This window comes from Balaenoptera ricei, chromosome 10 (genome assembly GCF_028023285.1).
Source record: "Balaenoptera ricei isolate mBalRic1 chromosome 10, mBalRic1.hap2, whole genome shotgun sequence".
NCBI lineage: Eukaryota > Metazoa > Chordata > Mammalia > Artiodactyla > Balaenopteridae > Balaenoptera > Balaenoptera ricei.
The window spans coordinates 106787534-106814594 of NC_082648.1; the positions used below are offsets into that span (position 1 = coordinate 106787534).

At 64.6% G+C, this 27061-nt stretch overlaps 2 protein-coding genes across 19 annotated transcripts in view; both read right to left on the reverse strand.

Moving 5' to 3' along the window:
- Nucleotides 1-11542, reverse strand: part of PLXNB2 (plexin B2) — a 29911-nt gene extending 18369 nt beyond the window's left edge. For 6 of the 9 annotated variants that reach the window (XM_059937277.1, XM_059937283.1, XM_059937282.1 and 3 more), the window contains exons 1-2: nt 11438-11537; nt 226-279 (exon numbers count right to left, since the gene is read on the reverse strand). The gene's annotated coding sequence lies outside the window, so the exon portion shown is untranslated. Of the gene's footprint in view, nt 1-225; nt 280-11437 lie in introns of all 9 variants that reach the window. The other 3 variants (XM_059937279.1, XM_059937274.1, XM_059937278.1) reach the window with 2 other exon arrangements.
- Nucleotides 11543-12676: 1134 nt separating this feature from the next.
- DENND6B (DENN domain containing 6B) lies at nt 12677-26048 on the reverse strand. Of its 10 annotated transcripts, none has more exons than XM_059937254.1 (20): nt 25809-26048; nt 20666-20704; nt 20552-20594; nt 19826-19938; nt 19308-19388; nt 18629-18920; nt 18428-18507; nt 18277-18339; nt 17945-18000; nt 17244-17366; nt 17066-17161; nt 16821-16915; nt 16642-16707; nt 16445-16509; nt 16262-16351; nt 16110-16163; nt 15655-15779; nt 15425-15564; nt 15244-15318; nt 12677-15162 (listed from the first exon to the last, which is right to left on the reverse strand). In XM_059937254.1, the coding sequence occupies exons 1-20, from the start codon at nt 25968-25970 to the stop codon at nt 14801-14803; spliced, it is 2220 nt and encodes a 739-aa protein (XP_059793237.1). In that variant the 5' UTR covers nt 25971-26048; the 3' UTR covers nt 12677-14800. The 10 variants fall into 10 exon arrangements, with proteins under 10 accessions (XP_059793237.1, XP_059793238.1, XP_059793236.1 ...); XM_059937259.1 differs by having other exon boundaries at nt 14953-15162; nt 15462-15564; nt 15670-15779; nt 18629-18734; XM_059937258.1 differs by having other exon boundaries at nt 14953-15162; nt 15462-15564; nt 15670-15779.
- Between the last annotated feature and the right edge of the window lie 1013 nt (nt 26049-27061).

Below are 27061 nucleotides of genomic sequence, written 5' to 3' on the forward strand. Positions count from 1 at the left end.
CACAACTACTGAGCCTGCGCTCCGCAACAAGAGAGGCCACAATAGTGAGAGGCCCGCGCACCGCGATGAAGAGTGGCCCCCGCTTGCCGCAACTAGAGAAAGCCCTAGCACAGAAATGAAGACCCAACATAGCAATCAATCAATCAATAAAATCTTTAAAAAAAAAAAAATTTAAACCTGCTTTCTGAAAAACATGCATACACACGACCCCGCAATTCTACTTACTAGTTGTGTGACCTTGAGCAAATTACTTAACTTCTCTGAGCCTCATTTCCCCATCTGTGAAGTGGAGACAGTCATAGTGAGCTCCCAGGGGTTTTTAAGAACTAAATTATTCCTCCCCGAAAAGCCTCTGGAGAGCCTGTTACACTGTAGCACTCAGCAACACTTGCTATTGTATCCTCTCCTGGATAAACACCCATGTGTATCCACCGGGAGGACTAGTCCAAGGATACTTCTCAGTGCGGTTCATTATAGTGAAAATTTGGCAGCCACCCAGCATGAAACCAGAGGACCCTGAAAAACCATGGTGCTGATGAAGGTGGGTGGGCCATGCTGACCCAGCGGAGCCCAGACCTGTTGGGGACGGCTGTGGTGCAGAACTCCAGGTATCGCCACACGTGGGTGTCGATACAGACACACATGGTTTAACTGAGAAGTTCTACAAGCCTTCATCCAAACTGAAAGTCAAGGTGAAGCGGGGGTGGGGGGGGGCACCGGGCAGGGAGGAGGGGGCTGGGACAGCAAAGCAACTTCATTTGCCAGTTTTGGAAAAAAATTTTAGAAGAATATATTTACGTACTACTTGTCTAAATAAAAAGAGGTATGTATAATAATAATCATCATCCCCCCTCCAGCTCCACTCTGCCTCAGGACACGGCTTTCCAGGCTCTCAGTGACCACCCCCCAACCATCTCTCCGGGCCTATCCCAGGTGTCCTCGGCCATGGCCCACTGGCTCCCTCCCCAGCAGCGTGCCCCCAACACCTCCTCCACCAGGGTCAGGCCCTGCTCCCCCCGTACCCCCCCGGGCACTCCCCCGACGTCGGGAACAACATTGCGAGTAGGGCCCAGGCCTGGGAGGACCCACGGCAGGTCCAAAGGAGACGAGCAGGGGCAAGGCCTGCGGGGAGGTGGGTGCCACACTTGCGCACACAGGCAGGAAATCCCTCTGGTGCCCTCAGCCCCTGGCTGAGCAGTGAAGGGTTAACCCGGGAAGAGGGGCTCAGGGCTCCAGGTGTGAGGGTGAGGGGTGTGTTTTGCCCTAGGCACTCGACAACACAGCCTTTGTGAAAGGGGCAAACTCAGGGGCCAAACCACAGGGCGTCAGGATGATGGAGCCGCATGAGAATTCCAGAGCGGGCCTGGCCTCGAGGCTGCATCCAGTCCAGGTGGAGGCTGAGCTCGGGGTCCACAGCACACGAGGGCACAGGGCATGCAGACCTGCCACCCTGAAGGGACATCACTCTGGGCTCCATGTGCCCTGTGCACCGCCCTCCACTGGCCCAGGCCCCTCCCTGGCCGGGGGTGTGCGTGCTGCAGGTGTCGCCAAGGGAGGCTAGCCTCTTCCAAGGGACACGCTCTTCCTGAGCCCACACACCCAGTCTCCACAGCCACCACCTCACCCCTTGACAGACCTGCCCCAAGTGACCCACTGGGGTGGACCCACCTCTCAGACCCTCCAGTTTCTCCTCCCGTCAGGCTCCTCCAGCCAGCACTTCCTCCAGAATGAAACTTGATCCCCTCCCCCTCCCCTTCCCTAACTCGGCCTCAGCCACCTGGTCCTGGCTCCCAGCTGCCCCAGCTTGTCCATCCTGCCTCTGCTCTCGAGGGTCATTCCTTCTAGCTCAGATGAAGGCCACTCTCCTGAACACCCACAGGTCCCTGAGGCCATGGGTGTCCCCCCACCCCACAATCACACACCCAGTGCTGCTGCCCAGAGGGGCCTCAGGGGCTGAGCTCTGGAGCCACACTATTGGGTTCAAACCCCAGGTCTGTCTCTTTCTACCTGGCTTATGTGGGCTCTTTACAAACTTACACTGTGCCTCAGTTTCCCAGGTGTGACATGGGGGTAATAACAGCACCAACCCAAGTGGGCTGCCGCGAGGTGTAAGTGAATCCGTGTGCAGAAATCCTTCGGTTGTCCTCTCAGTGGAGGAGGAACTCGGGGTGATGCCATGATGTCGCCATGTCTCTGCTTTTGCTGTTCCCCTTGGGAAACTCCTGCCCATCCCTCAGAAGCCTGAGACACCCATCCTGACCTGACCCTGCAGGACCGTCACTCCTCCGCTGTGGTCTATGGTCTTCACTGGTGAGCAAGGTCTGAACACAGGATCTGAGACCGTAGGTGGGTCTCAGCCCAGTGAACCGGCAAGGGGGTGACACACAGCAGAGGAAGTTGAAAGTACATGTGCCCCTACAGCTGGTCCCTCAGCCTCACGCACACGGTGGTGTGTCCTCCCCCAGCCAGGGCGCTGATGGGGACAGGGCTGCGGGCGGTCCAGGCCTCTCCTCGCACGTCCAGAGGAGTGGGAAGCAGTAGGAAGGAGCCTCGGCCACTGGGTCCCCTGAGGCTCCCCCTCCTCGGATTCCTTTCTTCTAAGCAGTAGCTGCCCCCCACACCAGGAAAAGGTAAACAAGAGGTGCCCACTGGGGAAGGGCAGGGTCCTCACTCCAGGCCAGGCAAGGGCTGTCAGGGTCCCCCTCCCATCGTCTTGGCCCCCCGGGAGGAGGGCCCTGGGGTACCGGCTAAACCTCCCTGTCACTATTTTCAAGCAAACACAGATTGAGCAACTTCTTAAAGCTGAAGTCAAAACAACGCACAGCAGCCAGGTCTGTGGAGGCCCTTGGCAGCCTGTGGGCTCAGGAAGGGGACCCAGAGACCAGGATGGGGACTCGGGCTCGGGCAGACACGGAGAAACGGACGATTCAGGCAAAGGCTCAAGCGCAAGGCAGGGACACCCTGAGATGTGGGGGGGAGGAGTCTTAGCACCGTGTGGAGGGCACTACGGACCCACAACGCGGGGGTGGAGGCGCCAACACCCGGCGGCGAGGGTGGGGGCCGCGTCGCCCCGGGGCCAGGCCAGGAGGCAGCGAGGGTGGCTGTCCCGCCTCGGGCGCCGCCCCTCCCCCGCCCGGCAGCTGGCTGCAGGGGACCGGCCTCCGCTCCGTTCTCGAGGCGAAAATGCAAATCTGCAATTAGCCGGGACCGCGAAACAAATCAGAGGAAACTAAACAGGCGAGACGCCGGCAAATCCGAGCCTCCGCCGTTTTCAGAACAAGTGCGAGGGAGGGGCGCGAATGGGGCCGGGTGGAGCGTCGGGGTCCCCGGGCCAGGGCGAGAGGAGCCCCGCGGTCCCACCGCGCCCGCCTGGGGCCCCGGGTCTGAGTTCAGCCCGGGAGGTGGGGAGGTCCCCCGACGGGGAGGGCCGGCCTGGCCTCCTAACCCCAGGTGACCAGGTGGCAGCGCGGCTCCGGCGGACGACCCCTCCGGAAGCCCCGCCCGCACCCCGCGCCCCCGGGGGTAACAAGTGGGCCTCTGACGAGCCTCCCAGGGGACCCAGGGCGCACGGTCGGCGGGAGCCTGACCTCCGGTCGCCGTGACGGCGGCCACGTGGGCCCGGGGACCCGTCCCCAAGGAGCCTCGCGGGGCGTCAGGCTGTCCTCTGGCCGGGAAGCGCGCAGTGGCCAGGCCCCCCGCTCCGCGGTCGGCCAGTGATCCGCCGAGGCCCCAGCCGCAGCCGGCATGGCTCCCAACCCCCATCCCGCCAGACTCACCGGGCAAAGGCCGAGCTCCCCGCACAGCCACCTAGGATCAGGCATGGGCGGGGCCGGGCTCTAGGGACAGCCTGACGTCTAGCCTGAGCCTTGCGTCAGCGCTGGGAGAGCCTCCCACAGGACCCCTCCCAGGTATAGGGTGTCACCTCCCCACCAGCCCGGCTCACAGCCCGGTTCCTCCGTCAACCAGCAGAGGCTGTGGGCCAGAGTGCCCATCCCCGCCGGGGCTGGGGAGGCGAATCAGCCTCCCCCTGCAGCCTGGGCTCCGGGTCCCAGCACGAAAATCACCCCTGCCTGGTGGCCGCGAGAAGGTCAAAGGCCCAAGACCCCAGGCCAAGGGGGAGTGGGCGCAGAGAAACCCCAGGGCTCTCTCTGCCACCTGCCTTTGGGGTCTCCGGGCCCGCCCCCCCTGATCCCATGGGCCTCCCCCCAGCCAAGTCCATAGCCTCCCACCCCTTCCCGCCCTGTGCACCCAGGCCGCCTCTCAGCCGCTCCGTCTGATACCCGAGGTCACCGTGACCGGTGTCTCTGCATCCAGCCCTCGCCCTCAGGCGTCTCAGGGGCTCACCCGGCAAAGCCCCAGGGTGTGTGCCACAGCCGCAGCCTCGCACGCCCCCATGACTGCAGACCCCGCCGTGTGGGCGCTGACCCAGACTGGGATCCCCATGCTGTTGGCAGTCGGGCCCCTCTCCGGTCCCAGTCACTGCCTCACCATGCGGTGCCCAACCTCGTGGAGAGACAGCTTAGGATGACTTGGTTTCAGTCGATTACGGTCCTTCAAGAACACCTGCCTGGGCGCCGCCAGCAGCCCACAGCCTCCTGGGCCTCCCAGACCCTCAGGACAGAAGGTGGGATTCAGTAGGTTCTGGGGCCCAGACGCCCCACCATGATGCAAGACCCACCTCTCCTCCTGGCCGCCCCCCTGAGTCCCAGCCACCATTGTGTCCCACCTGGACTCGGTTTGGGCCCCCTTTCTGATCCCCCCCCGCCCCGGCTCGCCCATGTCCCTCCTCTGCAGAGCAGTCCTTCCCGTCAGAACACCCTCAGCTTAACGCCTCCATCGACTTCCCCGTGCTCGTGGGGACCCCCCAAAGGGGCCCACTGACCTGCCCCATCTGCTCAGCCCGAAGCCCCCAAGCGCTTCCTGTGTGCCACACAACGGTGCTGTGTGCTGGGGACAGAGGGACAAGTCTCCACCCTCCAGGGTCCGGGAGCCCCCATGGAGCTCCCAGCAGCTTGTCGGCCCTGGCACACAGCGGCCGCAGTCAACACCTGGTGAACAGATGAACGGGGCTGGCACTCAGGCGCCTAAGTGTAGACATCCTCCAGAGACCACCTCTCCAGTGGACAGCCTGTCAGGGTCAGGCTGAGAGGGACAGGAAGACAGGGTGAGATACTGGGAGAGGCCAGATGTGGGCTGGGGCCGGCTGAGAGAGGGCGGGCACTGCAGGGCGTCGGGAGCACAGATGAGGCCAACGGGAGCGGCCCAGCCGCCCAAGCACCGGAGGGGCTCCTGGACGAGGAGCCGCGCCCCCGTCCCCCAGTCCCAGCCGGGAGAGGCTGGGAGCAGTGCTGGGGGCGTCGGGCTCCACGCAGCCAGGAGCCACTGGTTCTGAGGTCGGCCCCCGCCTGCCAGCGCCCACCGCTGAGCTGCCCGCACTCACTTCCCCTTTCCAGGCTCACCTCCCACAGCTGGCTGGATGCTGCCGCCCGCCCGGAGCCCCCTTCCTTTCCCAGGCCGTGTGCAGGAGGCAGGCGTGGGGCATGGGGGCGGACGGGTGAGGGCCCAAGCGAGCAAGGGGCCGGCCAGACCTGTTATCTCCCAGTCAGTCTGTCAGCGCCTCAGCGGTCACCCCGACCCCCCTCCTCCATCACAGCCGAACCCCACAAGTAGCCTGAGGCGCTGTGCTCAGCTGGCATGCCAGCCACCACTCACACACACGTGAGCGCACATGTGCAGGCACACACGTCTGCCCCAGGCCCAGAGTGTTTCCGGGACAAGAGCCCCAGACCCGAGCACCTGGGCTGGGTGGGCCTCGGGCAGCCCCAGCACTGCGTCGGCCCAGCACGCCCAAAAGGGCCCAGGGGCCTGGGGGAGCTGGGCGGGCCTGGAGCTGGCCTCGAGGGACCTGTGTGGGAAAGGTGGGCCAGGGCCAGCTGCGCGGGGCGATGGCTCCAGGCCGCTGGCCCGGTCTCTGTCCAGGCGGGGTCGGGGCCTGGTGCGGTGCAGGTGCTTGGGGGGCTGGGTAGGGTCTGGAGGAGTCCAGGCTCAGGGTGGGGCAGTGGTCAGGGTTAGGGTTAGGCTTTGGAAGGGCAGAGGGACCGGGAGTTTCCAGCGAGGAAATACCCCGGCTCAGGGTAAGGCAGAGTGGTGAGTGGGACAGTGGTGCAGGGGTCAGGGGGCAGCGAGGTGGCCCAGGACTGCATGGGGGGAGGCGGGCGCCCGGCCTCCCTGTGACCACACACCCAGGAAGTAGCCCACAGCTCCCCGGGGCCAGGCCCAGCACCCACCCCCTCAGCGGCTCACTCAGTTCAGCAAGGAGCTGTCACACACAGGGGCAGGGCCAGGGGCCACCTGCAGGAAGTGTGGCTGGGTCTCCTGCCTGGGTCTCCCCCTCTTGCTCCTCCTTGGCCTCCCATCCCCCCTCCTGACATCCTTCCCCGGGTCCTGAGACGGCTCACGGTGGCCCCCGAATCAGGCCCGATGCCAAGATGGGGGGAGGCCCAGCCCCTCACGTCCCCTGGCCAGCCTCGGGGAGCAACTCCAAGGCTGAGAGGGAGCAGGTGGGCTGCGCTGGGGCCTCTCCCTCCCACCACCTGCCCTCGCCCCTGCCAACTCACCCAGCTCTGGTCCCACCACCGGGTGCGAGCGGGACAGCAGCCACCTTCCCTGGGGAGGGCAGCAGCCTCGCCACGGCAGTGTCCTGGGCCCTGGCCCTTCTCCAAAGCAGGCCCCCCCGCTCTGAGGACACCCTGGGCTGGGGCTGGGGGCTAGAATCCACATTCAGGCCCAGAGCCCACACCTCTTAATGGTCCGGGAGCTTACCTCCCATGGCCGGGTCCACACCCCCTGGCCACCCCAATCCTGCCGCTCGCGCCACAGGCCCCCTTGTACCCCAAGACAGACCCCTGCTCCCTAACCTATCAGGGCTGTCCCCAGACCCCTTCCGCACCCCTCCCTCCAGCACTCAAGGACCCAGGTGGGCACCAAGCCAGTCACCCTCTTCCCACTGTCACCCACGCTGCACGTCCGGCTGTGGCCGAGGAGCCGCCTCAGCCTTCAGCCACCAGCTTGGCGCCGGGCAGGGTGCCTGGAGGGGAGCTGATGGCGCCCCCCAGAAAAGCCCCAATCAACCCAGGGCCCGTGCCCTGCACAGGTGGCATGCTGGCTCAGGGGGCCCAGAGCAGAGCCGGAACTGTCCCTGCCTCAGGAGCAGACGCCCCTGCCAGACTCTGTGTTGACACAGGTGGCCTTCTGCAGGGCTGACATCAAACCTTTTTCCTCTTTCTTGCTCTTCCTGAGGAGGGGGTCCAGCGGGGGCAGCGTCACAGAGATCTGAGCTCGAGATCTGAGCTCGACACGGTGCCCCTCCTCCCAGAACCCCCCATGGGAACTGCCGGCCAACTGCACCGAGGGCTCTGGTCTCCACATCCGGAAGGGACGAGTGCAGGGCAGGGCTGATGCCAGCGCTGGGGTCAGAATCCAGGCTGCACCCAAAGGCTTCACTCTTGCTCCCATGGTCCCCAGGCCAGGACTCACCTGGCACCAGGATGGAGAACTGCCAGGTTTCAGAAATCACGTGATCTTAGGGGCTGAGGACGGAGGCACCAAGCTGAGCCCTCTTCCCAGATGCCCCACCCCCAGCCCAGGAGAGCACCTCCTCTGCCTAGTGCACGGGGGCACCAGGCACTCGGGTGGGCCAGCGGCCAGCCCACAGGGCGGAAAGCTGCCAGTCACGGTGGGAGCAGTGCTGGGGGAGCCACTCTCCATGTGAAGGGGGCGCTGAGCTGCAGATGGGGGACCAAAGAGTGACAAAGGGTGGGAAATAGGACCCCAGCTCCAGGTGGGGGACCAGCCCTGGGCTCCTCCCTGTGACCGGAGGGGCAGACCGACAGGTGTGCCCCTGGCCACCACGGGCTCCGTCTGGGGTTCTGGGTCCAGTCACTGTCACAGGTTCGTGAATACCACAGGGGTAGGCACTGGGGGCAGGACAGCAGAGGCCCTGCCCCACCCTTCAGAAGCCCTGCCGGATGGGAGGGAAGGGCTGGGAGCAGCTGTGCCCTGGTCTGGCTCGGGGGCCCAGGAAAGGGCAGGATTCTTGCCTGGTCAGCAGGGGCAACGAGGTCCTCAAAGCCCCAGGGACAGAGGGAAGCAGGAGCCCATCAGAGGATGTGAAATCACGGAAGGGAAAACCATGAAGGGACCACATGTGGCCTGGAGAAAAAAAGGGAAGCAACAGTGCTTCCCCCAGCCCCCATGCACCCCAGTGCCCCCCACCAATTACAGGCCACCAACCACGGGTCCAGCCTGTAATTTGAGACCAAAGACATTTAGAGGCCCCACCCATCCCACCCCACCCCAAACACAAATAGCCATTAGCCTCAGGGGGAGGGACTCTGCCCAGCCCCCACTGCCAACTAGGGACTGGCCCCCAGTGAACCTGCATCCAGCTCAGCTGGGAGACCAGCCTGGGTTGAGTTCTGGCAGGTCTGATAGTTCACCTCCTCCCCTGACTGCTTTCCCCACACCCTGGTCCAGGGCAGGCTCTGGGCCCAAGAGGCTCTTCAGCAGGGAAGAAAAGCTTATTCCCCCCACCCAGGAAGCCAAGGCAGGAGGCTGGTGCCTGTTGCTGCAGCAGAAAGGACTGAGGCCTGACGTGAGTAAGAAGGACACAGAAGGAGGACCAGAGGACCCGGCACCTCAGCGCGGATCTGCCCAGACCAGAGAAGGGGTCATGGGGGAGGGCACTGAAGCCACAGCCTGTCCCCACCAGTTCACTCCCCTGGTCCCAGGGCTTCACCAGCTCCGGCCCCCAGGATGCGAGTTCAAGGCAGGGAACAGGACATCACGATGTCCCCAGAATGGCCCAGGTCCTGGGACGGCTCAAGTGCCTGCAACCAAGCTGTCCAGGGGGAGAGGGGCTCGTGCCATATGGATCCGTCCCCAGGCTGCCGGCCCACCCCAGTGCCTTCCAGTCCAATCTCTTCTGCTCTACTCACCTGGGCTGAGGCCAGGCCCCTGGGTTTCCTGCACGCTGCCCCAGCTGCCAGCTCTGCCTCGCAGCGTGGCCCCTACAGGGGCCCCCTACATGCACACATGCCTGCACGGACCCTGGGGACCCTGGGGGCTCCTTGCATCTCTGGCCTGGGGCTCCTCACCTGTGGGACCCCCTCCCCTATGGGATCCTTCACCCGCAGGGTGGACTAACAGGCGCCACATCCAAGTTGGGTGGGGACGTGGGGGTGAGGGCTGGGCTGTCCGAGGGGCTTGGAGGGAAGTGGTGCATCCGTCAGCTGCTGGTTAGTGAGTCAGTCAAGAGGCAGGAGAACGGCCAGAGATTCGGCCCGAGGGAGACCCCAGTGCCCCACCGCTCTAAGCAGCCTAAGTCACGCCCCTACCTGCCCCGCCACCCCAGGCACGCCCCTACCTGCCCCGCCACCCCAGGGAAGCGCCACACAGGTGTAAGTAACCGGCCCAAGGTGTGTCCCTGAACCCAGAGCTGGAGGGCAGCCACACAGGACTCCCTGGGCCCCCAGAACAGGAGTCTAGGACTCCTCCTGCCCCACGGCCTCCCCCAGGGGGCCTGGGCCCACTCCAGCCTCACTGGGCGGGGCCTGCTGGGGCCGACCTCGGGCGTTCTCCATCTCTCAAGGGTGACGCATCCCCTCCCACCCCGCCCCCGACCGGTCTGAGCAGCCACGGGAGGTGGTGGAGCTGCCCAGACTTGCCCGTCCCTCCCTTCTGGGGCTCTCAACCCACGGCCCCGGAAGTGGATCTCTCTCCCACGGCTGTAGCCTCCCCCAGCTCTAGCCTCCCCCCTTGGGTGGCTGGACACGGCTGGATAATCCAAAATAATTCCTTCTTGGCAGGCGGCCGGCGGGGGAGGGGGGACTTGCATTCCAAACCCTTGTTTTTCTCTGTAACTTCCCTCCCCTCTTGGGGCAAGGAGCCCCTGGCCAGACCTCAAGCCTCCCCCTACCCGGCAGACAGAGGTGGGCCCCCTATAGGTACGGTGGAAAAAGGTGACAGGCTCAGATCTGCCGAGACCACCTGCTCGTCCCCAGTCTTCTCTGGGGATTTCTAAAAGCTGACACGCCATAAAAAACACCCAACAGGCTCAGGCAGGCCGATGCTGACCCTTCCCTCCCAGGATCCTCACCTCAGAGCAGAAGAACGCCTCCCCCCAACACACACCCCGGCAGCTGTCCAGCTCTCAGACTCTCCCCTCTGTGCCCGGGGAACATCCCGCACGGGGTCAGGCTGAGAGCTCCCACCCCTGGGGGCCGTGCTCTCCCATCTCCACGGGGCCCGGCCCGGGCGTGTGTGGGGCACACAGGGGCTGCAGTTAGACATGACAGGGGCTCCCCAGGGCAGGCACAGAGAGCCCTCCGAGCTCCAGAACGTTCCACTGGCTTTGGAGTCAAGCTTCACCCCTAGTCTTGACCCCCACCACAGGCCCAGGGCACGGATAGACCCCTTCCTTCCTTTTCCAAGTTGCTGGGAAGAGGAGGCCAATGACTGGCAGGAAGCTCTGAGGCTCTTGGGCTCAGGGACCCCCCTCGTATCTGCCAAGCAACCTGAGCACAGATGGGTGGGAAGGGCCCATCTCGGAGGGCTTCCTGCAGGAGGCTGCACATAGAGGGGCAGGGGCCTGGCAGTGAGTACAGAGACTTCCTGTACTCACTTCCTGGGTCCCAGAGTGTCCACCCAAACACCACACCAACAAACACTGGGAACTGTGGGAGCCGGCTCTGTGGTGAAGCAGGCCCAGGGCCACCAGGACTTGCCAGGTGCTGGTGCTGGTGCCAAGCCACCCCTAGTCCCAACCGGGAACCCTGCACCCGCCTTCCAGCCCGGCCAAGTGCAAACCAGGGGCTCCCAGGGTGGTCCTGGCTTATGCCCGCCTCACAAGTCCCCAAGGGGTTTGGGGGCTGCCACGGCCTGACCGCGGGCCCAGCTCCCTGGGGAAAGCCGGGGCTCGGCCACCCCAGGAAACAAGGCTGGGTGGGCGCGGGCCTGGAGCTCTTGTACAACAGGGCCGATCTCCGCGCTGTGCACGGATCCCGGTGGCTGGAGGGGCAGCGGGCATGAGCAGGGAGGGAGGATCGGGACCGAGAAGCAGTCCGAGCGGCTCCGGAGGGACGCGGGCGGCGGGAGAGGGCGCGGCGCCCGGCTGGGGACCCTCTGCCGGGCCAGGCCCGCTGCCCTCGGCGCCGCGGGCCTCGCCCGCCACCTGGAAGAGCGCGAGGCGGGAGCGGCCCGGCCCCGGCCCCGGCCGGACGGACGCACCGCCGGCGGCCGAAGCCCGAGTCTCCCTCTGCGGGGCGGCAGCCGCCCGGGTCCCCGCGTCCCGAGCGCCGCAGGCCAGGGCGGAGCGGCGCTGACGGCGAAGCCCCCACTGGCGCGGCCGCCCCGCGGGCCCCGTACCCCATTCCCGTACCTGCTCGTCTGCCGCCGAGGCTCGATGGCGCCCGTGCCGCGATCGGCGCTGCGCTGCGGCCAGCGCGGCTGCCATGGAGACGGGCCTTTGTGTGGCCGCGGAGGGGCCGGAGCGCGCGGGAGCAGCGGCCCCGCCCCCGGCGGGGGAGAGGGGGAGGGAGAGGGGGAGGGAGAGGGAGAGGGAGAGGGGAGGGGGGGGTGGGGAGGGAGAGAAGGGGGGCCCGCCGGGCGGAGCGCTCCCCGCGCGCCCCCCGCGCGCCCCCCCGCGTCCCCGGCGCCTGGCGGCCGCAGTGGACAAACACGCCGCGTCGCCGGGGAGGTTCGGCCCGGTCCGCGTCCGGGTTCGCGCCAGAGGAGCCCAAGTCTGGGCTCTAGGGGAGAACGCCGGCAAGACCGAGGTCCCCGGCACCCCGACCCTCCGACTGGGGAACAGGCCGGCCACACCCCTACCCTTTGGGCGGTTGAGGGCTGCTGGGCCTTGTCCCCCAACCTCCGAGGGGAAGAGGACGCCTGCCCTGAGTCCCCTCACAACACGTCCTTGGCCTCTAGCGCCCTCCTTCCCCCGCCTCCCTCCCGCCTCCCTCCCCCCACACCCAGGACCCGTCAACCCCTGCTGAAGTGCTTGGAGGTGGGTGGTGAGACCGAGCCTCTCCCTGGGGCGTCCAGCTCTGGACTAGAGCTTGCCCCACTTCTGGCCACTCCAGCCCCCATCAGCCCTGGTCCTGATGCCCCTGGCCGCTCACACCACAACTCGAGCAGAGTTGGGGACCCCTAGGGGGCCAGCTCTCCTGTGCGCTCCTGCTCCCAGCAAGACAGTCTGCAGTCACAAGCCCCGCTGTGCCGAGCAGCAGCTGGGGACCCAGGGAGGACGTGGGGCCATTCCCCAGCCCTAACCTGCACTCCCACACTGGGACCCCCCTTCCTTGGGCACCTGCCCTCCACCCAGACGTTCCCGGCAGAGAGCCCACTTGCTCCTGCCCACCCCACCCAGCCCGGGCCTGGGACCTGCCCCCGATGCTCAGGAACGCCCCACTCAGGTGAAGCCACTGGAGAGGGTCAGCTCACTAGTTCTTTCTGCTACCCCCCCACCCCCAACCAGCCAGGCCACACCTTCACCCCTTTAGCCCTGAACCCATCCACACCAAGGCCCACCCAACGGCCCACCAAGAGGACCCTAAAGTTACCAGGCTCTGATAGGGATGCCAACTTTTTATCAGAAAAGGAAGTTAAAAGACAAGTATTGTGTCACAGGACATTTTAATAGCAAAGATGTGGGAAGTCCACCATCCCAGACTAAAGCGGAGTCTTTAAATAGAGTGCAGGAAGCTTGGGGGTGAAGACCGTCCTTCCTGTCCCTGGGTCAGCCCACTGCCCTCCCACCCCCATCCCGGCCACCACACCAGGCCCACACACAACCCCCAAAAGCAGGCGGCTTCACACACTGGCCGCCGACCACAGCGCCCTCTTGGACCACTGGTTCCTGCCCGCCCAGGCCCTCTGTCCACGGGGCTCTGGTAGGTGGGGGGTCTGCCTCTTTTGACCCTCCTGCCCCTCCCTCCCTCCTCACTGCCTGTCCCCAGCCTGGTGGGGGGACAGAGGCTCAGCCCAGCCGGAGCTGACCTGATCCTGAGAGGGAACCCGGGGGCTTATGGGGGAGACGATGGAGTTAGCAGGACTCCACCCCCGGCCCGCACCCGCAGGCTACGCTGTACTCAGAGGCCTCGTCTGGGCAGGGGGGTCAGGCTGTGAGGAGGAGGCCCCTCCACAGCCCCAGGCACCCCAGGGGAGGGACCTCCTCCCACCTCTACCCTTCAGCTTTGGATTCCACCCTGGGCAGTGTTGCCCACCCTGCCAGGCGTCCCTCCCCCCGACATCCCCCTGCACCAGTGTTCCTGAGGACAAGCCGCTGTGAGGGGCTGCTGCGTGGACTCAAGCAGAGTCCTCGAGGGAGGATGCAGGGATTCAGGGGAATCTGGTTGTGCCTTCCTGGGCTGATGGAGGCAAAAGTCCCTGAGGGCTTTGCGGAGGCCCCCTTGCAGCCCCTCCCCTGCAGCCCTCCATCACCTGCAGCCACCCTCAGAAAGCCAAGGGAGGGGACCGTGCAATGCGCTGGGGCACACCCCTCACGGCCCGTGGGCCACCCCTCCAGGCCAGACAGCAGGGCAGGCTGTCCAAAGCGGCACTGGGGCCACAACGTCCTTCCTCACTTGAGGGCCTCCAGCTTGTCTCTCCCTGTGCTGCCTCGATTCCGTCCCCTGACTGCAGTCACACACCAGGCCGAGCTCAGCTGTCTGCGGGCTGGGGACGCGCCGGGCTGTCCTAGGCAGTGGTCAGGGCCGGACAAGTCGACACTGGCAGTTCTGAGGCCAGCGCCTGCTGTCGTCTGGCGGCCCCACCGAAGCCCGCTTGGGAGGAGTGGCTGCGTCAGTGCTCCATCCCGGGACACGGACTGTGGGGATTCAGGAGAGAAGGGAAAGCCCCCCGCTCGGCCTGCCTCCCGCACCACCTCGCGCAGCCAGGACTCAGCTCAGGTTGCCGCCGAGGCCCACGCGGGCGTCTACGAGGCCTTGTGCCTCAGGTGAGGCGTCTGGGGTTGGATACGGTGGGACTGACCCAAAGGCCTGCGGCTCTGGGCCCACGCCTCACCCCCTGCCCCGCCACCCCCACCCCCCTCCGCCAGCTGGCAGTGCTGCCACTCTGTGCTGAGCTCTGATGGTGCTGATGGCAACACCGGTGATCGCTTGGCCCAGCGCTCCAAGGTGTCACGTGGGGGCGTGGATCCCTTCCGAGGGACTTTCGCTCCTTGCCGAGGAGCTTGGTGCCCCAAGGCCGCGGTGGCTGTGAAGGGCTCTGGCTGCAGGGGCCTGGTCAGGCTAGAGTCCAAGCCCCTCGCTGCCTGTGGGGCTGCATGGACACGGGGGCGACCCGAGGGCCTGCCAGCCGAGCAGCGGCGCAGGGCAGAGCGAACGGAGAAGGTGCCCAGTGGGGTGTCCCTGGAGTGGAACAAAGACAATGCCCTGGACCCGCCTGGCAGCCATGCGGGTCCTGGCGGCATCCCAGCGAACCACAGGGCATAGCTCTTCTCCGGGCAAAGTGGCTTCTCCCCTCCCAAGCGCCGACCGACCGCAGGCGAGGTCCCCCCTCAGCCCCCAGGCAAGACCGGCCGGGGGCGGGCTGTGTGAGGAGAGCGGTCTGCCTGTCAGCCGCCTCCTTCCGTCCTGAGCTGGGCAGCCTGGTGGGTCTAAAGGACGCATCAGATGCAACGCCTGGGCCTGCAGGGCTCGGGCAGATGGGCTCCTGGAGGGGTGCGTGGCCTTGGCCCAGATCAGATCAGCAGGGCTCACAGCCTGCCCCCCACCCCTGCCTAAGACCCTGGAGAGGGCAGGTGGGGCCCAGGGGGAGGGGAGGCGCTGCCAGCACGTGATCCGCCAACAGTCAGGGGCCAGGCTGTAGTTCCAAATGCCACCTTGTCTGCTGGGATGATGGTGGTGCCAGGTGGGGGTCCAGGGCCAGGGGCAGCCGGGAGCTTGGGTGGGGGAGCTCGTGCTTGACTGGGGGGAGGGGAGCTCGGCCAGACCCTGGCCCTGGGCCATGGGCCCCATCCTAGGGAGGGCACAGGACGACCTGCAGGTCCTTGGGCAGGGAGCCGATGACTGTCTCGATGTACAGCCGCGCCCGCTTCAGCGTCGCCTCCTTCACGGGGAGCTGGTGGCCCTGTGCCCGAACCTGCAGGGGCAGCGGTGGTCAGGGGCAGGCGACCTTCACATCTGGCTGGCCGAGGCGGGGCAGGGCTGGGAGGCATCTCACCAGCCTCTCCCGAAGTTTCAGGACCAGATCCACGACCTCCACCTCGGACTTGTCCTTCATCCAGATCTCGATGTTCTGCGGGGACAAGATGAGGCCATCCGTCGCCAAGGCCCTCGCCCAGCTCTGGGCCTGTGTCCGCCCCTCCCTGCACTCTCCTCCAGCCCCTGTTCGGGCCTCGCACCCCTCTGCGCTCTCCTGCAGCCAAGCGCCCCCCTCACCGCCTCACAGATGGCCTCGAGGTGCAGGGCCTCCAGCTTCTGGGCCATCTCTTTGTGCCGCTGTCGGTACCAGCCATCAAAATGGGGGGACTTGAAAAACCGCCTGTGGGGGGCAAGGGGCAGCAGCTGTGGGCTGACCCTGTGTATTGAGGGATGGGCGCGGCCACCAGCAGCAGGAGCCCCAGGACCCTACCTACTGTCCGCCCACCTGTAGAGGCCCAGCCGGTCGCCCTTGAGGAGGCAGGTGAGCTGGGGCCCCGAGTGCTCCAGGCTGCGCAGGAAGTCGTCCTGGTGGAAGGGGTGGATCTGGGGAGGGGTCTGAGACAGGGGCTGGGTGAGCCTGGGTGCTGGGGGGGGCACGGCCTCGCAGGCCCCGTGCCTTGGCTGGTCAGGACCCTCCCTAGGGCACTTGGCAGACACACCCCTTGTGTGTCCCCCAGCCCCCACCCTGCAGGGACAGATCCCAGGGTGACCCTTCCCAGAGAAGAGGGCCTCGAACCCCTCCCCTCTCCATGTGGCCCACATTTCTCTTCCCTGTGAGGGCCACCTGCAGGTGTGGTGGGGACGGGCTGGCCCCAGGGGCTCCTGCACCGCCCCCCCAAAGGATCGGCATAGGGCCCATCCTCCCAGCCCCTCCCTGGACCACACCTTCCAGGGCGTGATGCTCTTCTGCAGGGGCATGAGGCTGGCCATGTAGTGCTCCTGGGGGGGAAGGGCAGTGAGTGTGGAGTCTGGGCCACAGCCTGCTGCCCGCCCCTCCAGCCCGGCCCCTCCTCCCCGCCGGCCCGGCCGGGCCTCACCAGAGGGCTGAGGAAGCTCTGCGTGAGCTCCAGGAGGTGCCGCCTCAGCACTGCACTCTGCACGTCCGACGGCCGCTTCTTCTGCAGGCCCTGGGGGGCGAGGGCTGAGCCGCAGCAGGCCGGCTGCGCCCCCTTCACACCCGAGCCCAGCTTCCCCGCCCCCGGAGCGCCCCCCAGCGGTACCTTAAGCAGTCGTCTGAGCAGGGCCTTGTCTCGGTGGAGGTAGGTCGTGTACGCAGTGTAGAGGCCTGGGGAGGGCAGAATGGCAGCGCGCTCTCCTCGGGGGCGGGCACCCCCTTCAGCTGTGCCAGTACATTTGCCCGCCCCACCCCGCCCCAAGGCGTGTCTCTGGGTCCCGGGAGGAGAGGAGGGGCACAGACCTGGCTTGGTGTCCAGGGTCTTCAGCCTTGAGGGCTTTTTCAGTTTGACCTGCTTGGGAAGGTCCCCTACGAGACACGCCCCATGGCCGGGCCTCAGGGTCTCAGTTCTGCCTCCGCAGGCTCAGACCCGGCGAGGCCCCGCGTTCCCAGGACCCTTGGGCGGAGGCCGGGGGCCTCACCTGGCATCTTGGGCTCCCCGATGCGGAGGACGTGGGGCCAGTGCTGGAGCGTTTTGATAAAGAAAGGGTTTGTGACTCCCAGGACCACGCTTGGTCTAGAGAGAGAGAGAGAGAGAGAGAGAGAGAGGGAGAGAGAGAGAGGGAGAGAGAGAGGGAGGGAGGGAGGGAGGGAGGAGAGGCAGACGCAGGCGCAGGGCGCAGGGCGCAGGGCGGGCAGGCGGGCAGGCGGGCAGGGCGGCACTTACGGGGCCTGCGTGCGCGTCGTGAACTCCTTGAACTCGCTATCGTGGACGGTGAAGTAGGGGCGGTAGTCGCAGCAGAACTTGAGGGGCTGCAGGCAGCTGTGGGGAGGGACCCGCAGGGACAGTGAGTTCGCAGGGCTGGTCCAGGGCCCCCGGCCCCTCGCGTTGCCGCCCGACCCACCTGGTCAAGGCCAGCACCATCTCCGAGGACACGGCGGGCGACGGCGCCAGGACCAGCAGGGGCTCCCCGAGGAGCATGAGCTCCCACAGCAGCTGCACGTGGGCCAGCACGGGCCGGAAGCACCTGGGCCGGCGGGGGCGTTGGGGAGGCCGGGTGGGAGGCTCCCCAGCCCTTGCCCACCTGCCCCCACCCAGGCCCAGGCAGGCCCCGTCTGGGTGAAGGCTGGGCCTCACTCCAGAGGGAAGGCGGCGGTGAGGCCTTGTGAAGACGCCGAGGGCGTGTCCGGGGCACTCCCCTGCCACCCGGTTCTGACCCTCCACCTGTGCTGCCTGGCCTCGCGCCCCCGCCGTGCCTGAAACCGACAGCCCTGGCTCCCGCTGGGCCCAGCACGGGGCCAGAGGGTCTCCAAAGGTGGGGTCCTCTGCTGGCCCCCCACAGAGGGCACCTCTGGCAGCATCTCCCACCACAGCTGCTCCCTTCCCTGCACCTGCCTGCCAGGCCCTGACTTCCTGCCCCCGGTGCTCACTTCCTCTGGGGGCAGACATCGGGGCACCGGGCTCCTCTTCTGCGTGACTCTCCCTCTCAGAACGGGCTGGGGGCTAACTCCTGACGGCCCCCAGCACCCCCGCCCCCATGGGCCTGAGCCTCGTGGGATCACTCATCACCTACCGGGGCAGCAGGTGGTGGCCTGCCGGGCTCACCTGAACAGGTCCAGCTCATGGACACTGGTGAGGACGACCGGGGCTGGTAGCAGGTTCTGAGAGGAAGGGTGGGTGGGGTCAGGCCGAGGGGGAGGATGGCACCCCACAAGCCCCGAGCAGCACCGGTCACCCCGGGAGAGTCCCGGGGGCCGCAGTCCCTACCCGCATGCCTCCCCGCGCCCCACGGCCCTGCACGGAGACGCAGGCCCCTGTGTCTGGGGTCTGGCCAATCCCCAGGGCCCCCAGCAGGTGAGGTGGCGAGGCCCAGGCAGGTGGGAGGGTTGAGGGTTGAGGCAGGTATGGGGCCACCAGCCTGGGAGCAGGGCGCCCACCTCGTGGCTGCACTGCTTTGGAGGACCGGATTCAGGCTTGTCTGCCCTGGATGGGATGTGCACCTATGGGTGAAGGAAGCAGCTGCCAGTGGGGCCGGGTGGGGTGTCCACATGTGCTGGGGCCGTCGCACCCCAGCCAGCCAGCCCTCACCTGCAGGACGACGCCCATGACAGGCAGGTTCAAGGTCTGCCCCGGCACAGGGGCCGGCCACTGGTCAATCTCATCGCAGACTGCGAACACAGGTGGCCAGCGTCAGAAGCCTGTCCTGGAGAAAGCTGCCCGCCGGAGCCACCAGGAGCTACAGCTGGGATGGCGACGAGGCAGCTCTGGCAGCGCCTGCCGGCCACTCACCCGCTTCCAGGCAGGGCGCCAGCTTGTCGAAGTACTCTGGGGCGACCAGGCTCAGCAGCGCCTGGAACAGCCGGACGAAGGGCAGGCGGGACACCAGCACCAGAGACTGCAGGGCCCGGGGCCGGTGAGATGTCGCCCCAGCCCCTTGGGACCCTGCGGGGACCCCTGAGGCCCGGCTCATCCAGGGTCGCCCAGGGCAGGGTGTCCCACCGACTTCCCAGGAATGGCCTGACGTAGGACTCCAGGCTATTAGAAAACCCCAGGTGTAGCAGGGCAGGGCTGGACCCCAGGCCTTCAGAGGGAAATGCACGTGGCCAGGATCATGGGATGGTCTCCCGGGGCTCAAGCAGCTTTTGCTTTTGGTGTCTGAGTTCAAGACTGAAGTCGTCCTAATCTTGAAAGTGTGACAAGGGCCCCCCTCCTCCCGCAGCGAGGCGCAGGGAGGCCTGGGCCAGAGACCGGGCTGGGCGAGGGAGGGGCAGCGGAGCCTGTTCCCCAGAGGCCGCCCCCGCCCCCAGGTGGTGCGGTGGCCCCCGCCCAGGGCCAAGTGGCTAGGGCTGCGGAGGGGTGGGTGCTCCTGGAGGCTCGGGACGCACCCCCCCCCAGACCATCAGCCTCTCCCGATGGCTGCTGGCCCCCAACTCTCAGCGGGGCCACCCCAGAGCAGCCAGCAGCTCACCTTCTGGAAGTAGCCCCTCTTCACGGAGCTGTCCTTCACCTGCCTGAAGTACACGTAGCCAAAGTAGTGTGCCGGCTCCCTCTGGAAGGAGGGGTATCGGCCAGGCCGCGCCCACTTCTCACGCTCCCTCCTGCCCCCTCGGACCCCCACGCAGGCTGGGGTCTGCCTGGGAGTCACGGCCCGGAAGGCAGGCAACCGCTCTCCAGGGACATCTCCGCAGACACAGTGGTCAGCGGTTCAGGGGCCCGAGAGCACCCGCAGGCGTGCACCGGCCTCTGCACACCCAGCCACGCCCTGGCGCACACGTGGAGCACAGGAAAAGCTCCAGGGACCCTGGCAAGTCCTCAGAAGCGCTGGCCCACCCCCAGTCGAGGCTGGGGTGCCGGGCCAGGCTGCGGCAGTTGGAGACCCTGCTGGCTGGGGCTGGCCAGGCGCCTGCCTTGAAGGGGCCGCTCACGCCCGCCTGACCCTGGCCCGCAGGGGGAGGGGAGGAGCGGTGGAGAGGCAGCCCGGCTCACCTGCAGAGACACGGGGGCCCCACTGTCACAGTGCCTGTCATCCGTGTGCCAGGGGCGCCTCTGCCCTCCACACTGACGAATGCGGAAGCTGAACTGAGTATCCCCGAGGCAGCCTGGGGAGGAGGTGGTCCCCTCACGCTGTGTCCGGGTTGGGCTGGAGCCTCTCCTGCCAGCATGTGGGGCGGGGGGCCAGGGAGGGGGCGAAGCCTCTGCCGGGCTGCAAATGCCTCAGAAAAGCCCAGCCCTCCGGCTCTGTGTCTCCCGACAGAGGTCCCCGTGTCCTAGATCCCCGCACCTAAGGGTTTAAACTCAGCCCACAGAGAAGCACAGCCGCAGCCCCGCAGCGCGCGCGCACTGTGGGCAAGCAGAGGCGGGGGTCGCGTGTGGCCCGGCGTAGCCTGCCCGGAGCGGAAAACCAGGCCGGCCCGGACACCCGAGCCCCGGAGAGGAGCAGAGGCCAGGACCCAGCTCCTGGTGACCCCTCTGCAGGGGTGAAGGAGGCCAGAGACCCCACTGCCCAGAGACACCTCTTTCCACGGGAACCGGGGAAACCGGCTGCTGCGGCCTGGGGCTCTGGCTGTCTCCCTGGAGCGGGAGGCGGGACCGGGGCTTACAGGCCGTGCAGGCCTGGCCACAAGGGCTCCTGGGCAGCCTCATCGCCCTCCGTCTCCTTCTCCCCACAGCCCCAGAGAGACACCCCGGCCGGGGCGAGGCGGGGTGGCCTACCTGAGTGGGAGTCGGGAAAGGACAGGTAGCAGATGCTGCTTTTCTGAAACACAGGAAAGCCAGTGAGGGCCTGCTCCCCGGGTGAGGGCTGCTCCTGGGAGGGCTGGGACCCACCTCCTTGTCCGTGAGCTGGAAGTCGCTGGGGTACACCAGCTGCGGGGGACACAGAGCACTCGGTGACGTGGGCTTGGCAGGCTTGGTGCTGGGCTGCAGGTGTGTCCCCCCCCCCCCACCTCCCAGTACTGTCAGACCCTCTGGCTCTTCCCCACCTCTGGCTCCCTGCTGACCCCTCCTCCTCCCTTCAGGGCTCCAGTCCCCTGCCCCGCCTCCCCAGGCCCCTCTTGGCCCGAGGCCACTCCTGGCCTCCATCCTTCCCTTTTCTTGGCCAGCGCACAACTGGGTGAGCTCCTCGACCCCCTTCTCACACCCCTCGCCCTCAAGGCCACTCGCCCAGACTGGGCCTCCCTGCCCCCATGTCCCGACGGTCTGTCCCCATAGCCTCCTCTCCCGCCTAGAGCGGCTGCAGGGCCCTGCCTGCTGGCCCCCACCTCCTGTACCCTCTCAGCGCTCCGAACCCAACCCCCCCCCCCAGCCAGAGGGTCTTAGGCTCTGCGGCTCCTTTGGGCCTGCTCTTCCAGACGGCCTGGCCAGCCTCCCCATCCCGTCTTAACTCAGACGTTGCCCGACACTGGCACCCTTGCCTCTGAGCATCTTCACTCCAACCCCTGCTACTCGGGTCCGGGAGCTTCCGGCCTGCTCCCCACTTGGAGTGTGACCCCTGGAGTACCCAGGCCCCTGGAGTGTACAGTGAGCTGACCAGCTGGACAGGCTCTACCTGGGAGACGGGCCACACTCTAGGGGAGCCAGTAGCCCTGCACACAGGCAAATGGCCGGAATGGATTTCTTTGCAGGAAACGGAAAAGGCAGGGAACCTCCAGAGCCCTCACTCCCTGCAGGCCCCCAGGTGTCTCCTGGGGACCTGGTGTGCCTTGGGCATCACTGCTGCCCTGGCCCGTGCTCAGATGCAGCAGGACGGCTCTCCCAGGAAGCGGCTATGCTGGGAGCCAGGAGCTGAGGGCCTGCATGCGCGGCCCCCTCCTCACTCTGTCGGCCAAACTCCCATGCGGAGGAGGACTTGGGTTTTGGCTGACATGAAGCTTCTTCTGGGGTGTGCCCTGAACCCCCAGATGGTAAGGTACTGTGCCCTGGGTCTTGCACTGTTGTAATAATGTAGCTTCTGTCTTTGTTTGCTCTGGGCTCGCTGCTCTGGGCCTATTCTGTCTCCTCCGCTGCCACCAAGTGTCCTAAGGACAGGGACCGTGTCCCCAGGTACTTCTGCCTCCCAGCCCCTGGCAGGGAGTAGACCCTCACCAAATACTGTACAGGCACACCTCGTTTTATCACACTTTGCTTTATTGTGCTTCGCGGATGTTGCATTTTTTACAAAATAAAGGTTTGTAGCAACCCTATAGGTGCCATTTTTCCAACAACACTTGCTCACTTTGCATCTCTGCATCATATTCTCGTAATTTTCACAATATCTCAAACTTTTTCATTATTATATTTGTTACAGTGACCTATGATCAGTGATCTTTGATGTTACTGTTGCAAGAAGATGAACAACTCACTGAAGGCTCAGATGATAGCACTTTTTAGCAGGAAAGTACTTTGAAATCAAGGTATCTACATTGTTTTTTAAGATATAATTGTATTTCTTGCATACTTAATAGACTACAGTCTAGTGTAACCATAACTTTTATATGCACTGGGAAACCAGCAAATCTGTGTGACTTGCTTTACTGCAGTCGTCTGGAACCGAACCTGCAACATCTCCAAGGTGTGCCTGTATTTGTGGAGTGCGTGAAAACATGTCTCCAAGGAATAATGGAACAGGTGGGGCATGTGGAAATCTCAAGGAGATGTCAGCTAAGGAGGCACCAAGAAGGAAGGGCCAAGAGGAGGGAGGGGAGCCAGCCAAACAGTATTTGTCTGTGGGGCGGACCCACAGAGGTACCTTGAGATGGCTCCAAGAGAGGAGGGGCCACGGGACCACTCGGGCCCCTGCGTGTCCTTGTTGAGAAGGGCAGAGGAAAGGCGGGTGCCTGGCAGCGGGGGCAGGGCCACGATGGGCCCTCGGTGCTGAGGTCAGGGGTCTGAATCTGGTCTGCAGTCACAGGAGTTTTGTAGCATCTGAGGAGGCTCCACAGCCACGCCCAGGGCTCCAAGTTCACTGTTCACAAGCTGGGAGCAGAGCTGGAGGGACGGCCCTGCCTGACTGAGGAGAGGAATGGAGCAGACCCTCAGAGAGGGGCAGAGAGCGAGGAGTCTGCCACACGATGAACCCTGTGCGCTGGAACCACAGGGGTCTCGTCCTTTCCACAGGAGCCAGTCTGCAGGGGCTGCAGCTCCTGTAACCCAGTCGTCCCTGAGGAAGACAGATGCAGCGAGCCTCGCCTTGCTGGAGAAGGTACCTCTAGGAAAGTGCTTCTCGAAGGGTGGTGTGGCTACCCTAGGCTCCCAGAGGCCGAAGCTGCCTTTTTCACTCTCTTCTCACTGTGTGCAGTGCGGCTTCCAGAGGCTGTGACACAGGCCATCAAGGGGAACTGACTGAATCTGACGTGAAGATACAGCTGCCTTCTATTTGGCCTTTTAAAAGGGACGTAAAAGTGCCAAATAATGCCATTCTCCTCACTGAATTTGTTTTTGAAAATATGGTTATTTTTGTGGAAATATATATATTTTTTAAATAAATATGTATTTATTTATTTATTTAGTTTTGGCTGCGTTGGGTCTTTGCTGCTGCGTGCGGGCTTTCTCTAGTTGAGGCGAGCAGGGGCTACTCTTCGTTGCGGTGCACGGGCTTCTCATTGCGGTGGCTTCTCTTGTTTACACATGGTATCCGTTGTTTTTTAAAATGGATTAATAAGCATTTTTAATTTTTCTGTTTTAACTTCTAGTATAGGAAACAGCGATAGATACAACCCACATAAAAAGCCCCTTGGGACCCTCAGTACTTTTGAAGACTAAAAGGGTCCTGAGACTGGGCAGTGCAGGAGCTGCAGCTGGGAGGACGCGGACACCTGGGAGAGGAGGGACCCTCTGGGCCCCGGGCCGCGGTTCACTGCATGGGCTTCTCGGGTCAGCGGGGATGCCGAGAGGAGAGTTTCCAAGGGCTGAGGCAGCGGAGCCAGGCCCTTTGCTCAGCTGATGTGCACAGCCTTGCCCGCTCTCCCCTCGTGTCTGATCCCTGCCTCGCCTGCAGGCTCCAGTGCACCGATGTGGGTGGGACCCCCCTCAACATACCCTATGCACTCTCGGGGGTCCTGAACCACTTACTCTCTGCGTCTCTAGCACAGAACGTGAACTCCTGGTGGGCAGGGCCCTGTCATCGCATTCAGCTCTGTGTCCATGTGTCCAGCACCAGTACCGTGGGGCCTGGCTGGTGGCAGTTGCCCAATGCTTGATTTATTGAATGAGTGAATGATTGGCTCCTTGCCTTTGCTTTCGCTGGCGTTTTTGGGGGAGGGGTTACCTGAAAGAGCCCCCTCTCCCCTGCCCGGCTGCCTCCTTCTCATCCTCCAAGATATGGCCAAACCCCCATTCCTTCCTCTGAGCTGCATCTGTCCATGGAGTCTCCGTGATCCATGAGCCCCTGGAAGGCAGTCCCTGGGTCTTCCATCATGTCCCAGTGGCAAGCGCAGTGCCAGAGCCTCTGTGGTGCTCGGCCAGGCCAAGCCCGGAATAAGCGAGCGCAGGGCAGATGCTCCATGAGTGACTGTGGACGCAGCTGAAATGACCCCTGATCTTCCCCATGATTTCCCGGGGAGAGAAGAAAGACAAGATGCAAACCTGATGAGCGTCGTGTGGTTGCACTGCCCGATTCCTGCACAGACTTGATGATTAGGAGGGGCCGTGGGTCCCCACAACACCCCCTCCCTGAGCTATACAGCCTCAGCAAAGCTCAGAAGCCCAAGCACATGGAGCCTTTAACAGTTCTTGCCTGAATGGTTAAGTCCTAGAAGATCATACATGAGAATGCCTTAAGGAAACAGTAGACTCTCTTGTGATTTTATTGGGAACAATTTGGGCACCAGCAGGAAGGTGGGCTCTGTGACGTTAGGCAAATCACCTCACCTCTCTGTGCTCAGGTCCCTGCGTCAAGTTAATTTGGTGTGCCACGTGGGGACTGGTGTGGTGGAATGGGGTCTCCACAGCCAGCTGGGCAGTGTCAGCCCTTGCCGTTTGTTAGGACTTGGGCTTCCCACAGCCTCATGGAGTTCAGCAAGGCCTTGGAAAACACCCTCTCACCCTGACGCTGGCTTTCCAACGATGGCTGATCAGCCTCATCTCAGCCAACTGCAGTCACGGGATGCGCCACCTCCTGGGTTCTCAGAAAGTTCCTTCTGACAGCGTGCTGAAGCGTACCTCCCAGCCTCCCCTGCCCTGATCAGCTCCATGGTCTATGTCATGGCCTTCAGGGCCTGGAGAAGACCATCCCCCCAGGCCTGCATTACTACAGAAGGCCTTCCTCCCTGAGTCTGTCATGTTTTCATCTACACCCACGTGGGTGGGGGTAGGGAAGAGTCTTGTAGGTAGTGGGGACACCCCAGGCTGGGTGGGCTGGGGGCAGTCAGTGAACAGAAAGATGGCTCTTGGGTCTGGTTGTGACCCGCAAGGGGTCTGGATCAGACTCTAAGTGAACAAGGAGGTTTCCAAAGATTTAAGCAAGAGAGCCACAAATATTGGACTTGGGGGTACAGTAGCAGTGGTAATGAATCTGACAGCCCTGCTGTAGGTGGAGCTGTCAGCCTTGTCCCCGAATGGGATGTGGGGTGGAGGGAGGGGAGGAGTCAAGGGTGACCCCTGGGATTCTGGCTGGAGTAAATGAGGTTAGAAGGTATCATAGTGTGGGAAAGGCGGGGGAGAGGAGGGGAGAGGAAACAGCTTTTTACTGGGAGAAAAATCAAAGAGTACCACTTTGGGTATCCGAAGCGCAGGGCTCTTCGTTCCTCCACCCCAAAGGGCGGTCTTGGCAACTTAACTTTTTTTCTTCTGCTTGGGAGCGCACCTTTCAGGAAGTGACAGGTGCAGGGTTTCTGGGGAGGAAGAGGCCACCTGGGGGGTCTGTCTGCCCGAAGGTACCTCACCTGCGGAGGGATTCCCGCCGCCCCTCGGCGATGCCTGAGCCACACTAGCCGGCGGCGACAGAGCAGGACCCGCCCTCCCCGGCCTCCCCCCGGCCCGCTGCCCCCCTCACCTCCAGCGCCTGGCCCAGCTCCAGGTCGAAGGTGACCACACACACGCACTCCAGCCAGGCCGAGAAGCGTGCCCAGGGTGCCCCCGGAGCCCGCGCTCCGCAGGACGGCGCGCCGAGGCGGCCGCGAGCCCGGTGGGGCCCGGCGGCCGACCCCTGGTCCATGGACCCGGCTACTGAGAACGGCCGCGCGTTGCCGGGGGAACGGACTGGAGGCGGTGGCCTGGGCGCGCCCGGACCGCTTCGCGGAGCAGTCGAGCGGCCGTCGCGGACCAGAACGGCCCGGACGCAGCCTCGCACGCCCCTGGCGGCCGGAGGACCGCCGTGCGGCAGATCAGCGCCGAGCCCACCAAAGAGAAGGGACCGCGCGGGCCAGGGCGGCCCCAAGCCTGGAGGAGGGACTTCCGGCGGGGCGTGTGAGCCCGCGGGAAGACGGGTTAGGGCGGGGTCGCGGCCGCCGGGGGCACCGTGAGGACGGGCGAAGTCGAGACTGGCCGGTACCTTACCCGGCCAGCTTTCCTAACCGGATTTCGTCGTTACGAGCTCCCATTCTACCAACTATCACACACAGATTCCAGCGATTCTGGGAGTCCCTCGAGTTTTCTCCCTGGGGTCGCCTCCGGATATGGGGTCCTGCAGAGGGCTGTCACGTCCGGGGTTCGTGTCTGACCACTGGGGCATCTTTGTTTCCAATGGCCTGGTCGTCAGTGCGTGCAGACCCGCCCGCGCCAGTCCCCTCCTCGCTTCTTGTGTCCAGCGCTCTTCCACATTTTTCCGGGCCCCCTCTTGGGCTGCCTTGCACACTGTCCCAGACCTGTCTGTCGAAACCAGACACAGCGTATAACACACATAATTCGAGCCACCTGTGCCGTTTTATTTTCTGCTGCGGCGGCGAAGTGTGGCTGGCGGGGGGGCAAGTCCCTCTCCCTCTTTGACGTCGCATCTCCTCCTTCCAGCATTCCTCTTGGCAGAGCCAGGCACCAGCCCTTGCTCCTCGAAATGTGGCCGCAGAGTCCCCTCCCACCCCCCAGCATCACACAGCCGATCATGGAAGGGCGACTTTGGAGCTGAGACAATAACTTAACTGACACACTATATATATTTTACTTTTTTTTTTTTTTTTTACTAAAGTTCCCCACTCCAAAGTTAGGCTAGGCTAGGCTAGGTTGGAGTAACAACCCTCAAGTCCTCAGCAGGTTTTTCACTGTGCATGGACTGGTGGGAGAGTCAGGTGGCTCTCCTTGACTTACCTCTGG